The sequence below is a fragment of the Halichoerus grypus genome, chromosome 2 (assembly GCF_964656455.1).
Source record: "Halichoerus grypus chromosome 2, mHalGry1.hap1.1, whole genome shotgun sequence".
Lineage (NCBI taxonomy): Eukaryota > Metazoa > Chordata > Mammalia > Carnivora > Phocidae > Halichoerus > Halichoerus grypus.
In genome coordinates, this window is record NC_135713.1 from 42,810,337 (window position 1) to 42,826,469 (window position 16,133).

The window sequence follows — 16,133 nt, forward strand, 5'->3', positions numbered from 1 at the left end:
TTTGTTTTTTTAAAGATTTTATTTATTAGAGAGAGCGGGAGTGGGAGAGAGGAGAGTGCAGGGGGAGGGGAGAGGGAGAAGCAGGCTCCCCATTGAGTAGGGAGCCTGATGCAGGGCTCAATCCCAGGACACCACGATCATGACCTGAGCAGAAGGCAGATGCTTAACTGACTGAGCCACCCAGGCACCCCTAATCAAAATTTTAAATATGTTACAGTTAGAGTTCTAAAGAGGCCTTTCTGGGGCGCCTGTGGTTTAAAGTGTATACTTGCCTGTCAGGATGCCTTCATTTACATTCTGCTTCCATTGTTCATTATGTTGTGACCTGTGGGTTAGTTCCTTAACCTTCTGGCCCTTGGTTTGCTGGTCTCTCAAGTAGGTGTAATGACAGCCCTCATACGGTTGTGAATGTTAAATGAGATAATAGGTGTGAAGTATACAGAACACTTCTCTCCATAGTAAGCACTGTTAGATATTTACTTTTAAAAAATATGTCACTTAGAAAACCAGTGCGTGCCAGTGAGGAGCATAAATTGAATTCATTGTAATCTCGAGTAACCCTTTATTTTCTACTTTAGATCTGTTGGGCTAAAAGGCAGGCCCAAGACATAGGATATATCTTTTTTTCTTTGCTGAGCTCTGTTATCTTTATTATCTTCAGTATTTCCCAAAAGTTTGTTAAGGCAAATAGCATTTTGTTACAGTTTTATTTAGTTGGAATTAATGATGTTTTTGAGATGGATATGTACTTTGCATAAATAATGTGCAGCACAGTCTTTCCACATTAGGTGATGATGGAAGATTATTCTAAGCCTTCAAATCCATGGGGAAGGTGGCAATTCTTATTTATATTCAATAATGTAATTTTATGGGAAAGTAAGATTTGCTCTAAGAAGTACGAGAGTTACTTGTGCTGCTGTGTTGTAAATTGTCTTTTTTTGAACTAGCTTGCATACCTAACTCCTCCCACCTTTGCACGTATTTGTTAATTGGGAGAATTACGTGTTCTGAGTTGGAAATAAAAACTGAACTGAGAACGTAGCTGATTTGTAAGCTGCTGGTTCTTCGTAATAGCTTTCTTGATATTTGGTAGTTGGAAGCCCATAAGCACATAAGCACTGTGTAAGTCTGCTTACCTTGATTCCTGCAGCCCATCATGTTCAGAGGTGAGGTCCGTCTGAATGTGGAAGAGAAGAAGACCCGAGCTGCCCGGGAAGGGGACCGTCGAGATAACCGCCTGCGGGGACCTGGAGGCCCTCGAGGTGGGCTGGGTGGTGGAATGAGAGGCCCTCCCCGTGGAGGCATGGTGCAGAAACCAGGATTTGGAGTGGGAAGGGGAATTGCTCCAAGGCAGTGAATTGCTCTTCAGTTGATCTTCACGCAGCAGTACAAATCTCCTAGCTCCTGCAGAATGGTGAATTTCTTACACCAGCGTTTGGTATCCTGGAGTTTGACCGTAGTCTATTATAAACTGCTTAAGTTTGTACAATTTTACTTTTTGTGTTAATTATGTGTGCTCCCTTTCCCGCCCTTCCCTCTCCTCACCTTTTAGTCCTTCACTTCCAATTTTGTGGAATGATATTTTAGGAAAAACAGATTTTTAAAGAAGAGAAAAAGACTGAATTTCCTTGCTTTACTTTTGCATATACAGACTGGATTTTTTTTAACAGCCGTTTCCCCAAAGGAATGTGTCTTGCTTATTACTGACATTTGGTATGTTTCATTCATTGGAATATTTCTTATTTTCTATGTGTTTCAAAAGCCTGTGAGAAACACAGGATTTGATAAACATTTTGAAGGCAGGAAAAATCCAAATTGTTTCTTCTTTGAGAGTCATGACTACCTTCTGGTGTGTAGAAATTGCCATTGGAAAAATTGACAGTTTTGATTCTTGCTGGTATGGTTAAAAAAATAAAAGGTGTTAGTAGAATTTTTTTTTTTTCTTTTGATATGTGATCACAAAACAATTATAAACCTGTTTTTACCATTTAAATTGTGAGAAAGGTTTTAAATGTCTAGAATGCAACTGATCTAGATTTCTTTTGAAGTAGTTTTTTCATGTTTAATTTGTATTTGTAAAAAAAAACAAAAACCCCAAAAACAAAGAAACCCCAAAATCCAAATAACACAAAACCAGAGCAAAACTGTTGTGCCTTCTATTTATCTTTGATTCCAGCCTTGGCAGTTGTTTAAAGAAAAAAAAAAAGTCTAGATTTGTTTTATCAGGTGTAGAGTATGTTGGGAATTGAAGAATCCCTCTTTCACCTGGTATGTCTTCTGTTGATTTGTTACGCCTTATTCTTAAAATTGAGTCTCAAACTGGAATGCCTTTAAGGACAGATACGCTTCTATGAGAGGTCCTTTGACCTAAGTAGTCCAGCATTTGTATTAAGTTTTATTTCGGTAAATATTCAGAATCCTAATCATAGCCCATAAAAAGGAATATGACTTTAATATTGGACTTTGTGCTTGAGTGTCTGCCCGTTTTTTTTTCTTTAAATCATAGCCATATGGTAAATTTTCTATTTTGTTATGGTTTTCTTTTATTGATGGGCATGCAGTGGGTGTTTCTTGGAAATGGCCAATTTTTATTAAAATATTTCTGGAAGAAAATTTAATCTGGCAGTATAGACTAATATTCGTTTTACATAGTATGTTAATTTTTTGAGTGCCGTGTGTGAGATGGGTGAAGGTTTTGTTTACACATTTGTGAAGCAAGCCTTTGTGTGATAAGTTGTCATACTAATTGAAGGGCAACGAGGTTGTCAAATTTAACTTATTTATTTTCTTAACAGTGTTCATCATTAGGACTGTTTGAGGATAGTATATGAGTAGGAATAGGAATGTTTGTTTTGCTGTTACTGGGAAACTCAAGGATTGCTGAAGGGTGTAGTCTTAAAATGAAGTTCGATATTATCGGTCCTCCGTACCTGAAATATTTGAAAATTGGCAACATCTCCTTCATAAAGAAATGTAACTGAGTCACATGGCTGTTTTTGGGTCAGCTTAAATAACTATTTGGTAACCACTTCATTTGGCCCAGGCCAGTGATAATTGGAAGACCTTCAACTTGTACTTTTGTAGCTTATATTAAGCCTGTGGTGAAAATAAAAAAACTTAGCTGGAGTTGTTTTTGAAAAAAAATATTAAGTTGTAGTAACTGTAAGGTCATAAATTATGGATAACCTAGAAATCATTTTTCACAAGTAAATGTTAATCCATACATTTCACTAGGCATTTTTCCTACTCAGTAGTTTAAGGGCACCAACTGGATGCCGTGATTCTCAACCCAGGCTGTTAATACATCCTAGAGGACATTTGGAAATGGGTGAGACTTGGGGAGGAGGGAAGAGGAGACACCACATCTTGTATTTAGTGGGTAGGGCCAACAATGTCAAATGGTCTATAAAAATAAAGCAAACGCCATTGAGATCATGGATATTCCTCATTCCCTATAATACATGGAGGATGGAGGGGAGGGGTGGGTGAGGACAACTGGAGTAAAGACTCAATCCTTTGAAAAATAGCCTCAGATAAATGAATTAGCAAATAGAAATCTCTTTCAGGAATTAATAGTAACATCTGCAGGGACTTTCCTTTGTACCCATGTGTGATTTTTTTATTTTATTTTATTTATTTGAGAGAGAAAGAGAGCGCGCACATGAGAGAGGGGAGGGTCAGAAGCAGACTCCCTGCTCAGCAGGGAGCCGGATGTGGGACTCGATCCCAGGACTCCAGGATCATGATCTGAGCCGAAGGCAGTCGCTTAACCAACTGAGCCACCCAGGCGTCCCCCCATGTGTGATTTTTAAAGAACTATTTGGAGAGGTAGTAACAATATGCTAGATGCTTCTTGCAACTTGTTGCATAAGCTTAGAAAACAAAAGGGTTGCTTCAGTAATTTCAGGTCATCAGAATGGGATGATTGTGGAGTTTGAAATAGCATTGGACTTTATATGTCAGATTTGGCATCATGGTTAACACTATGAAGAATCCCAGTATCATTGTTTACGTTACTGCTGTTAGAATAAACATGACACCCTAGATAGTATATATTCACACAGGTAGAAAGTGAAAATAGGTTAGGGCAAGATTTTGTATAGGCAGCATAAGGTCATCACATTCAACCTTTTCGGGTTTTAAAATGCAACTTTTCATCTGTAAGAATGGCCCAATATACAGTTCTTTTCTCCTGAGCTTTAAACTTCACCCATGAGTATTTTAGCTAAGTAAGATTAGTTTGGTTCAATGGGTCTTCCTCTTTTAAGATCTTGGGCCTTACAAAAATACATTGTGTTCTTTTGTGGTGAGGCTGGGCGCCCATTTACTTGTGTATTCCTATGTTCTCAACTTTTTGAGCTATTGCGGGAAGTAGTGAAATGGGTAATCCAAAAATCATTAATTGGCTTTGGGTGGTGGGTAGGTTACTACCACAGTATTGGTTGAACTGCACTTTGGTTTTAGGTTAGAAAACTAATTTTCACAATTACCCTGTGGATTAGGTGCTATTTTTCCCAAAGTAATAGATGAAGAAGAAATTGAATCAGAGCAGTTAAATTTTAGGTCTCTAAGTCATCCATGTAGTAAGAGCAGATTGGCTTCCAAAATTGATGCTTTTTCTCTAGAGCTCTAATGCCTACGTATTTACATTTGAGTGATACGCTGAAAAATAGGACATGACCATAGTAAGTTACTACAGTACAGAGACCGGAGTCTGTAAAACATTCAGAGAAAGGTTAACATTACTCTTCTCCATTTCCTTTAAGGTAAACAAGATAAGGAAACACTGATTTTGCAGGGCTCCTTTTGATTTGTATAGACTGTGGTAACACAGTAACAATGACTTGTTCTTCGGGTATTTTCTCATCTGGTTTTTTAATACATGTAGTACAACCTTGAAATCTGGATGTAGAAGGTAACAATATTTTTATAATACTTAATGCAGGTGGGTTTATAGCAGTGGTGTTTTCTGCTTATAACTACCATCCTTTGATACTTTTCTTCATCCCTTTATTTGAAAACCCTTGTAGAGTTTAATAATTTAGTCGGAAACGTGGCACTTTATAGAAAACAATTTGTTAGAATCTATATGGAAATCTTTATGAGGTTTAAATTTATAGACCATTGTTTATGCTGAGTGGCTTATTCCTTTTAAGTAAATGGTTGCATTTGTCAAATCTACTGATCTAAAGATAACTTATTGAAGTTTTATTTTCGTGCTACTTAAAAGAATCTCTGCAGGAACTGCATACAAATGAGATGATTGACCCTTTTGTTCAGCAGTTTTAAACCTTGTGAAAAAAAAAATAACTTCAACATTTATTTGAATATGGGATTTTAGATAACCGCTTGCCATACCACAGATGGGCAGTGGACAATTAGATATAGTCTTACACAAATGTTTTAGAAATCTGAAAGAATGTGTTAGAAACTTAGCAACATTTTGTGTGGGAAGTTGCTGATCAAGTAATCGCCATGTGGCAGTAGATCAGTAAAGATTTCTGGTTTTAAGGTAGTAATACCTTTTGGGATTTGTATTTGTTTACTGTGATACTGAGGTTCTGGGGACCATAGGTAGGCTTGTGAACTCTTAGGAGACTATATTAAAAGAGAAATGGTAGCACATGTGAGATAAAACTTATTTACTTCTTAGTGGATATGTAGCTAGCTCAGGATAATGCTGAAATTAGTCTGCTTTGCTCATGCTTTCATAAAACAGTCTCATTATGGCCAGAATGAGTAAAAAGTTGATTAGCAGTGGTCTAAAAAGCCCATGGTTTTGGTTTTGATTATATTTATATATTGGCTTAGAATTAAGCTTGTTCACTTTCTGATTATATGACTTGCTTTGAAAACCTTGGACAGTCTCTGCTTCTCTAGTTTCCCCTTGAACCTGGTAGTTTTTTTTTTTGTTTTGTTTTGTTTTGTTTTTTAGTTCCCTACAAGACGTTCTCTTGTAGGGAACTAAAATAGTATTGGAAATCAGTTCCACAGTTACTTCCATAGACCATGTGACCTGGCCAATTACAGAAATCTGTACACGTTGAGTACTTTGGAATATGGCCAGTGTCACAGATCCCTAAGGGACTTACAGCCATCCAGTGTGTCTTCATCTTTTAAGAAAGCAAATTAAGGGATTTTTACCAAAAATTCACTGTTGAATTTAACAAATATTTATTTTTCAGAACCCTGCTTATGGGAAGTTTGCCTGTGTTTTTGGTAGTAATTAGATGATTATATCTTATTCTGGATGTAAACAAGTTTTAACTATTGCTGTAATTAACCACCTTAGTTACTGATTTTTCCCCAAGCTTTGATGTCACCTGTTGGATTTTGGATTTGGTTTAAATTCTGAAATGTTTTTATGAAGTGTATATACACTGATTTGGCCCTTTTAAATGAAGACACTATACTAAAAAACTGGCATAAAGAAGTTAGGGGAGAAGAACAGGTCTTCCTTTCTTTAAAGATTCAGTGTATGCTTAAGTAGATTATGTAGAACACATCATGTTACAAATAAGTTTATACAGGTAGATGTTAGATTTTGAAGAAAGGATGGAGATGGAACTTAGCTGATGGGATAGCAATCATTTGTGATGTATATGGAAAAAAATCATAATTCTAAGTGAGAAACATCAGAATATTGAAAGTTTTTCTTCCCATTCTGATTATTAACCATAAGAGGCAGGAGAGAGTCCTAGAATTCTTTGAATCATAGAATGCTAGTGCTGGAAAGGACTAAAGAGTTTGTACATCCCCTTCATCTTTCAAAAGAGAGATGGCTCAGGGAATGGATTATTAGCACAGAGTCCCATATTGGCTTGTAGAAGTAACATGGAGCACCGTCAGGGTCACCACTCTGCCCTAGGTTCACTGTAGGAAGCCAGAACTGTTAAAGGTCAGGATGTGGGGAGAAAAGGGATGGAGCCACATTTTATATGCTTGTTCAGTTGCTTCTATAGCTCAGTTTTCATACCCAGTTTTTCTCTTGTCTTAATGCCCAGTTCTACCAGGGCCTGTTGTCTAAGGACATTACCTTATGCTCCCCTCAGGGATGGGTTTACTACTAGCTGTCAGAAAGCTATTGGGTATCCTAGTGTGTTAATAGCTGAAACTCAGCTGTAATTTTCTCCTAAATCCTTCAGCATTTTGCATTCTGTACATTGTGGTGCTTTTCCCACCTTGTATTGTTATAACTGTAAGCTCCTAAGGGGCAGCAATTTGGTCTTAGGCATGTACCCTGTTCAGTGCCTGGCAGCGCCATGTTTATATCAGGGTCCTAATCTTCCTTTCCAGTGATTTCTCCCATTCTTCATGGAGATGATGCTCCAGCCATGCTAAACTGCTTAGGATTTTTCTAATAAGCCTGACATTGCTGATTTTGTGGCTTCAAGTGCCTTCTTTCTTCCCTGAAGATAGACTTGCATCTATACCCCCCCTTCCCCAAATCTCTTGCCATCAAAATTACTTTTTTCAAGACCCAGTGCAAGAGCATTTTTCTTTTCCCTAAGAGAAAAGATTTGCAACAGGAGTGGGGAGCTCCCTTTTCGGGGTTGATTTGGCCAGAATTTGAAGTGGGGAGCAAATTCTTGTCTAGTTCCCTTCTACATTGTCCTTCCTGTTTGAGATTCTGTCCCATCCTTCATTTTTAAAAATACGTGTTCATAGAGCACTTTATACATTTCTCGTAGCTCATAATTTACCCCTTCAACCTACAATTAGAATGATCTGTATCTGTTTTACTACCTTATTAGACCATAAGCTCCTAGAGGCAAAGGACTGGGGGATTATCCCTGCATTTCCCCAGAAGGTACAGTGACTTCCATGAAGAGAGTCCTTAAAAGATGACTCACTGGGTTGAATAAATTAATGTATTTGTTTTCATTCTCACAAGTGAGGCATGCCTGAGATAGGACTTAATAAATTGTAGGCACTGTGACAATTCATAGTGGAGGGATTTGTTGGGGAAATTTGAGGGGTGGGCAGAGGAGGGAGGAAGTCACTGGTCATTCAGAGGTACTTCCATCCTTAGTCTGGGTGATAGGCCATTTTTTTCTGTGCCCCGTATATCCCAGACACTTTGTTCTATGCAGAAGGATTTTATGTGCCAACTTTCATTTCTTTACACAAACCGAGTCCATTGTTCTCTGAGTTCATGTCATCACCCATACCACAAGTCTAAATCCTCTGCTGCTTTTTTTCTTACTCCAGCAAAGTCCTGTCAGTGCTACCTCAAGTCTTTCACATCTCTTTTCTCCTCACTCAGATAATCTCAATGGCCTCTCAACTTCCTTTACCTGTTCTGACCCCCAGGCTACCTTATACACAATATTAGATTCATCTTACTGAAACATAGCTCTGACCATGTATCCCATGTATGTGTTCTATCTTCCCTACTAGACTGTAAGCTCCTTATGGGCAGGATCTGTGTCGGAGTCATCTTTGTATCTCCCATAGTACGTATCAATAAATATTTCTTGAATGAACCAACATAAAGTCTTGTCTTAAGTGAAATGATGTTTTCCAGGTTCATTGTAGGTTCCTCTCTGAGGTAATCACAGTACTGCAGAAGTTTTTTCACATACAAAGTTGGTTAAACAGTAACAACTAGGAGTTAACCACAGAGAAAATTTCAGAAAACTTTAATTTTTTTCCATTGGAATCAGCATGGATATGTGTATATGGATGGTTCAACAAATATATTTTTATATACATGTATCACAGAAATTTTACATTACATCTTCAAACTGCAGAAATAGATTTTTTTTATAAGCCAAAAAATAACTGCCATAACTTTTATGACTTCATGCAAAAAAGGGGGAAGAGTTGACGGGTAAAAGGGAATTGGTTGTTTCAGGTTAAGAGTCATAAGAAGTAAAAATGTTACATTAAGGAAGCGATTGCTTAACACGCTGCTTAAGGTGGTAGCCAAACAAATCCTTAACTGCAGCATTAAGGCCATACCAAGTTTATACATATATACAAAGAAATTTCCATATAAAAGACATACTATCACATTTTCTTCTGGGAAAGGATGAGGAGCTTTGTGAGTAATTCTGACCCAATTTTCCAGGCCAATTAATTGTTGAAGATGTCCCCAGGATCCTTCTAAATCTCTTCTACTTTGGCTAGCTGTCAGTTGCTTTTATGTGGGCTTGTGACTTTTGTAGTCTTTTACGTGGAAGTATGAATCATCTTGAACCTCTTCCACTATGGGTGATGAAGCACTTTGTAGTTTAACTCACCCTGCCCAATAGCCCAGCATATTTTTTTACATCTCCCGAAAGTATTGGAATCACAGTTGGAATTGTAACTTGTAGTTGTCTTACCTGTAACAGACTCCATGGCCAATGCTGGCATTGTGACCTGAAGAATTACACAGTGCCTGTTCTTCGGGGTTAAAATACTTTTTTGAGTAGTTAAAGTTTAATGAACCAAATTGTGAGGTTTCAAGGTAACATCCCCTGGACCTGTTGAAAATTAACACTTTTACTCCTTGTATGTCATGACATACTTAAGTTCCTTTTTGGAAAAAAGGAAGTGTAAAGTCATTTGCAGAAAAATAACATGGGGTTTGCTCTTCTGTCTAAATATCAAATCAGGCAACTTTTAAGACAAAGGGTAGGTCTGTTGTGCAAATATCTAAATGCGTGAAATGGGGAAAATCTAAGGGCAAGTCCTTTGGAGATGACTTCCAGTTAGGCAGAAGTCATTTGCTTTGGCAAGGTTGGGGTATGACCCTTGAGAGTGCACACTCTGGTTCTTTTGGCAGAAATTGGCCTATCTTAGTGGATGAATCTTGAGCAAAAAGAAGGTTACTAAGTCTAAGATAAATTATGTAAATAAAATACCCTTTTCCCCAGTGACTGAGCCTTTATTTGATAATGTTATAACTCCTTTAGAATGTTTTAAATCAGTCTAATACTGCTTTTTCATTAATGTTGCCTTAGCTGTGAATTGGAAATCACTAGTAGTCCTGTTTGTCCCCATTTTCCAAGTATGGCTCCAGCATGTTTACAACAGTTATGGCTGCAAGGTAATTCATTCTCCTCCTATGGGTTCCCTGGGCCAGTCAAGTTTGAGAATGAGGTCTCTGGAAATGGCCTATCTTGAGAGGACCAAAGATTGTGATTTGGAAGCCCTTTAGTATGTTTGAATACTTAGAAAGTGAGCACTCACTGTCCTTCCCAGTCAGGCACCAACCGCTCTTAACGCAAGATGATGCTAGCTATTTACATTGCAATAATTTAATCCGTTCTAGATAAAGTGATTTTAGTCAACAGGTCAGTTGTGATGCTGATCTACACAATGAGACATGGACATCCTTTGGCAGTCTTGTTCTTACCTAGAGAGCTTAGAAGTGTTAAGGGTTTTGTCTTGGGCACTTTGTGGTTCACTTTGTACATTTCAAGTCTAATGACAGCAGTTGACGACATGTGTCCAGCTTTTAAAACTTATTTGGAGGCCTCTGCGGTACCTGCTGTATTTTAGTTTTGGAAGTAGAACTTGGCTGCTTAGCTTTTTTTTTTCCTGTAGGTAGTCATTTTATCTGTGCCCAATATACTAACTAGCAGGGTGCACCTATGGGAATTTACACTCATCTCATTTTAACTGTCATTAGTGCTGAAAATATTACAGTGGATTAAGTCATGGAAGATTGGACCATGAAACTATGAAATATGAATTTTAAGTGTTCTGAAGTGCGTTGTGGGAACATCAATTTTTTAGCTTTTTACATGCCATTCAGGCATATTGAGCATGGTACACCTTTAAATGAGGTAGAAATACACCTAATATGGAAACAATTGGGTTTAGCAAATGGCTTATTTGATACTTAAGTACTACTTTTAAACAAGAGTTGGGGAAGTCTTTCATTTACAGGGTAGGTAATACCTATTGTCCCACAGTATTCTTTCTAAAGAATTTGCCTAAGAAAGGTAAATTGTTCTGAGAAAACAACAACAACAACTATTTACATACTTCCAGTAGCAATGACTTGATTAAAAACCAGTGACATTTTGTCTTTATTTTTTTCTATTCATATTTGGCTTCTCCCCTGCCCCGCCATACCCTTTTTACTTGTGGACATGATCTCATGGTTTGAATAGGGAAGTTCTCTCTATAGAGGTTGGGAGGAGTCATTTCAGATGCAGCTAAGAAATAAAAAGAACATGCTAGACTGTATTTTCCTTCTAGGTCAGCTCTGTTTAATATTTCAGATCACAAAAGGTAATAGTATTTGGACCACAAGCTCTCCTTTAGAAACATGTGCATTGTATTAAGTATTGGCTTGATAGTTGACAAAGATAAACTCTAGAAGTAACTTTAGAATCACTGTAGAATAGTGAGCTTACTGTAGAACCATGACTTTACCATACCTCTGTTATCCCCTTTCTAGTGCCTACCTAGCACAACTAAATGCTTAATACTTGGGTTGAATTGATGCCCGTGAAGATGTGAATTTCTAGTAGGTATCGTATCTGCTTCTTAGATGAAGGAAAAGATAAGTTCTCCCAAAATAAGTACAGGGAAATCTGAATTAGGCTGGAAGTGTCAGCTCATGGGAAGAAGATAGAATGAGCTGCTCTGCCCGTGAAGGGAATACTGTGTTGACTGGTCTTTGAGAACTGCCATGTTCCAGAGTCCTGATCCCTTCTTCTATATTTAAGGGGTTAGATGTACTTCAAATCCATCTTTCCAAACATGCCTAGCATTCATTACACTTAGCCAAACAGATAATCACTGTACCTTGTATATGCCCCTTGTTTTTTACCTCCAAATTTTTACTCACGGTGTTCCTTTCGCTGGAATACTCTCCCCATCCATCAAAGCCTCCTCCTTAGGGTACTGCTGCTCAAATGGCCCATAAGCCTTGAAATGTCCCGTGGTTTATTTTCTGCCTGCTCCATGGCACCCTCCTTTCTCTGCTAATATTTTCTGCACTTGTATCATCCCCTCCTATACTGAAAGAAAAGAGGCTGTGTTTTATTCGGATGCCCTGCTTTTAAGGCATACTGCCTTGCCATAATAGATTTAATAGGCAGGTGCAAGGGATGTTAAAAACAAAGCTGATAGACTGGAAGGAGCATACATATTCTAGTCCCGACTGACACTTAAGTTTTGAGACTTGTTCCCTGAGCTTCCACTTGTAACTCAAACCTTGAAAGGCTGAACTGCTTTCTCCAGGCTGGGACATTGCACAAAGTCATCTAAAGGCGAGTCTGTCGCAGCTACCGGGAGACTCACTGGATCTGACTTGAGGTCACTAAGTAGGGTCCATTCAGAGTGCCCCTTTCCTCAGCAGCATCCAGAGCTGCACAGAAGGGGTGCCCTGGTCCTCAGAGGTAGCTAAGACCTTCCTGGTGTCACTGCTGTAGCTTCTGGATACAGCTGAAGAGACGTACATGAAGCCAAGTGGGACCGAGAAAATGTAAGCAGAGGCCTTGTCCCATGAGCTCCTGTCTGGCTAATTAGGACACATCCAGTTACCCAGGGGATTAAGTCAGGAACAAAAGGACTTGGAGACAAGCTGCAGTTTCTACTTAGAATAATTTTTTTGTGGGGTATGTCCATATATTTCTCTGTAATTCCATTTTCCCACTTTATTTCCAGAGCCTGGATGGGAGTAAAGAACCATTAGAAGGCCCTCCTTTACTGGAACATTGGTCAGCCTGCCATTTTTAATACTCTTGTCACAATGGTATCTCGTATGAAGAGATGCTCCCACTTTACCTGAATGCCTGCCTGAAGGAAGTGGTTTACCTGTGTTAACCCTTTGAAAGGTGGGTGAGACCACAGTTCTATAACTCCAGATAGCAAACTGCTGTGGAAAATAACCTTTGGTTTTAGAGTCTTAGCTCAAATGCCCTGTTCTCCATGAGACCGTGGATTGTCCCTATGAGACACCGTTTCTCTGAATTCTGTCTGTGCCTCTGTCACTGTATCTCCCCTTGATGAGTTATTCATATCCACAATCACATCTCACTGCACTAAGTTGTAAGATCTTTAGTTAGGGATGGTGTTTTTCTTTTCGTTCCTGTGCTTTGGCATTGTTTGTAGTAGGTTCTTAGTCGAGTGGATGTTTTAAAGGAATTCCGAACTTAGGAAAGACTTCCAGAAAAAGTTGAGTCCTTAGTCTTGATGCTGGCCCAATCCAAGCCATTCCAGGCACCCAGTGCTCTCATGCAGGACTACAAAGCGGCGTTTTCTCACTATCCTCCAAATGGCATATATTCTACCCTGCCTTGTTGCTTACTCATTTTATTCTATTCCACAATTCTACAGCCAGGAAATAGCCCCATATCAACTCTAAATCCCTCATACACCCAAAAGTAGATGAGTAGGCTCTCAACTTTTAAGGTGGGCTGAGAGATTTATATTGTTTATATCCAAGTTCTACCTCCAAGTTCTGAGAAGAAGGGGCCATGGATTGTCTTGTTTGGTTCTTAAGAAGTTTGATTTCTAGTCTAGTACAAGATAGTATTCCTTGGCATTTAAGAGATTATAGGAGCGTAAATTTTTGTATAAGTAGAATGTACCAAGGCAAAAGGGTCCATATTTCTTAGCAGTTATAAGATTCATTTAAGTTAAAATGAACTAATAAACACCTATATACTTTTTTTAATGACAGAGTAAATTACCACATCAATCACTTGATTTTATACTCAATATTGGGAAGATAGAGCTTTTTACAGGGGAGGGGTGACTAAGGTCACAGCCAAATAATTTGTTGAAGATCAAAAACAGGTTAAGTGGAAGAGGTAAACACCTATCATGCCTCGTTCCAAAACTTAGCTTCCTGTTGTCCATAGAATCATATCTGAACTTGGGCAAGACTGACTTGGGCTAATAAAATAAACTTTCTGAGCTTCGGTTTCCTCATCTATAAATTGGGAAGATCAGGGCCATTGGGGGAATTAAATTATGTAATTTAAGAATTGATATATAGTAGGTGTATATCAATAGCTGTATTGTGATATTCAGGGTTCATTCACAGTCTTTTACTAGTCCACGTGTAAGTGACAACTGTTTACAGAGCTGTATGTGCTTTCTGTGTAGGTGGTATTCAAATGATACCTGGGTGAAAGGGATGTAGATGCTTAATAAGTGGGCTAGAATTTAGGTCTTTTCAGTGTGTGTATAAGCTCTGAGGTAAGCACAGAGGGGCTGGTCCTGAAATGTCACTGAATAGGCTGCTCTGTAGGGCAGGTGGATTGGGCTTTTGGGGAGCCAGCCTCAATTCTGAAAGCAAGCTCTTGGATGACCTCTTCTGGCAAACAGAGGAAGACGTGGTAAGAGATCATTACAATGCTTTATACGTTGTTTACAGTGAGGGGGTGGGGTTCATACGTATTATGTCATTTTATCCGGACAGTGGACCTGTGTCGTGGGTTTTATTGTCCCCAAATACATACAGAAGCTGACTGCGTGCCTGTAGTAGTTGCATCTCTGCCTTCTTGGAAGCGAGTGCCCTTTCTGCTGTACTGGAAAACCATGAGTGGGTATAGAGAGGAAATTGGAGAGGGTAAGAGGAAGAGTGGGACCCCCTTAAGTCTGGGGGAAGTGCTCTTCTTTTTTTCAGCAGCTAAAAGACAACTGGAGAAGTGGCTTTAAAAGAAAACTTCACTGCTGGGGAAACCCTTCAAGCTCAACGAATTCAGCACTTCTGTTGTACAGACAGGAGAGCTGAAGCCTGGAAGGGAAAATACGTAAGGATTGTACAGAGACCATATAATAACCACCTAGAGTGTAGAATCACCATTTCACGGTAGTCGTGTCATCACACATGTATCCATTCTAGAGTAGGGTAGGAAACGACTGGTTTACAGCGTGGTTTCTATTTTATTATGGGAAATCTAAAATTGTCTTTTTAAAAAAATGTCTATTAATTCTTAACCTTGGAAACAAGAAGAAAGTTCAATCTGCAATATTCTCGTTAATTCCAGGGCCAGATGAAGAGAGAGTGAACATCATTTGTCATAATGTCAACCTATGAACGTTTTGAAGAGATTCCATCGATACAAAGCATAAATATGTCCTTGTTGGGAAAGATAAGAGCAGTGTTTTCTGATTATAAGGAGTGTTTGTTGGAGCTACAGGAGTGTGGAAGCAATTTCAGACACATCATTGCCAGCGTGTGGTTTTGTTTGGGGGTGCAGCACGGAGTGAGCTGACCCAAGTCCAGCCACACCTGCTATATATATTTTTTCTTTTTATTAGTATAGCCTAGCTAATGATATGAGTTTAGATGAATCTCTGTAGTGGTCTGGAGCAGTCCCGCTTTTTCTGCCTGTAACTGCAGCTAGCATAATGGACAAATAGGGGAAAATTGTCTTAAATCTTGCTGGAAGTTTCTGGTTAGGATTGAATTGTATATATGGGGAAACAGGCTGGGAGGGGACTTGGAGTCATTGGGGTTACCTCCCTAGGGCTGTCTCACAAGCCCTGCCCTGATGTGTTTCTCTTTGATTCTTCCAGGGGCTCTGGCAGAGAGAACTCCACTGCCATGGGAAATGGGTTACAGCCTTCCCAGGACATACAGGTTAAAATACCAGAGTGGAATGTTGTCCTGGTGTTGGATGGGATTCTCAGGTGAGAAGCCAATCTAAGACGCAAGTCCATCAGCGCTGCCTTTCATGGCCAAAAAAACCCCACCAGAACAAAACAATTAAGATTGTAATCTCCTTGAAGGCCAAGACTCTCCTCTTTCTTAACCTCTCTCTACCTGCCCACCAAAAGGCCTGGGATGGGGTTCCAAGCTTGACACTGAAACGGGGAAATAGTGGAATCTTCTCTAACACATGGTATATACCCTTTTCTTTAACCCATCAAAGTGTCCAGGGTTTGCCTTTGAAAAATCTCCTTCAACTTCCTCTTTTTACAGGGTAGTGAGCAGGCCAAGAAAGGCCAAGTAGCGCCCCTGTGTTCCCATGATGAGCCTGAGGGAGCACCACAACAAGGACTCACTTCCTGTTGAACTCTGTCCACCTCAGAAGGCAGGTGTGTTTAAAAAGGATACTGAGTTTCTGAAGTTGCTTAAGAAAACAGTGGAATCTGAAGAAAGGCAGGCCGAAAACAAGGCCATGCAGGAAATTGTGCAGCAGGGCAAGTGTAGGAATGGGAGACCCATTTTG

The 16,133-nt window shown here is 39.2% G+C and overlaps 1 protein-coding gene across 5 annotated transcripts in view; it reads left to right on the top strand.

The window, feature by feature from the left end:
• The window catches only part of G3BP1 (G3BP stress granule assembly factor 1), a 111,729-nt gene that overhangs the window by 27,722 nt on the left and 67,874 nt on the right, over window positions 1-16,133 (top strand). The window contains exons 12-15 of one of the 5 annotated variants that reach the window (XR_013445567.1): window positions 1,151-1,262; window positions 12,613-12,782; window positions 14,204-14,291; window positions 14,946-15,468. Coding sequence is in view for 2 of the 5 variants with exons in the window: in XM_078066759.1 (XP_077922885.1) it covers window positions 1,151-1,357 (207 nt within the window). In the remaining 3 variants the exon portion in view is untranslated. The other 4 variants (XR_013445565.1, XR_013445566.1, XM_078066760.1 and 1 more) reach the window with 4 other exon arrangements.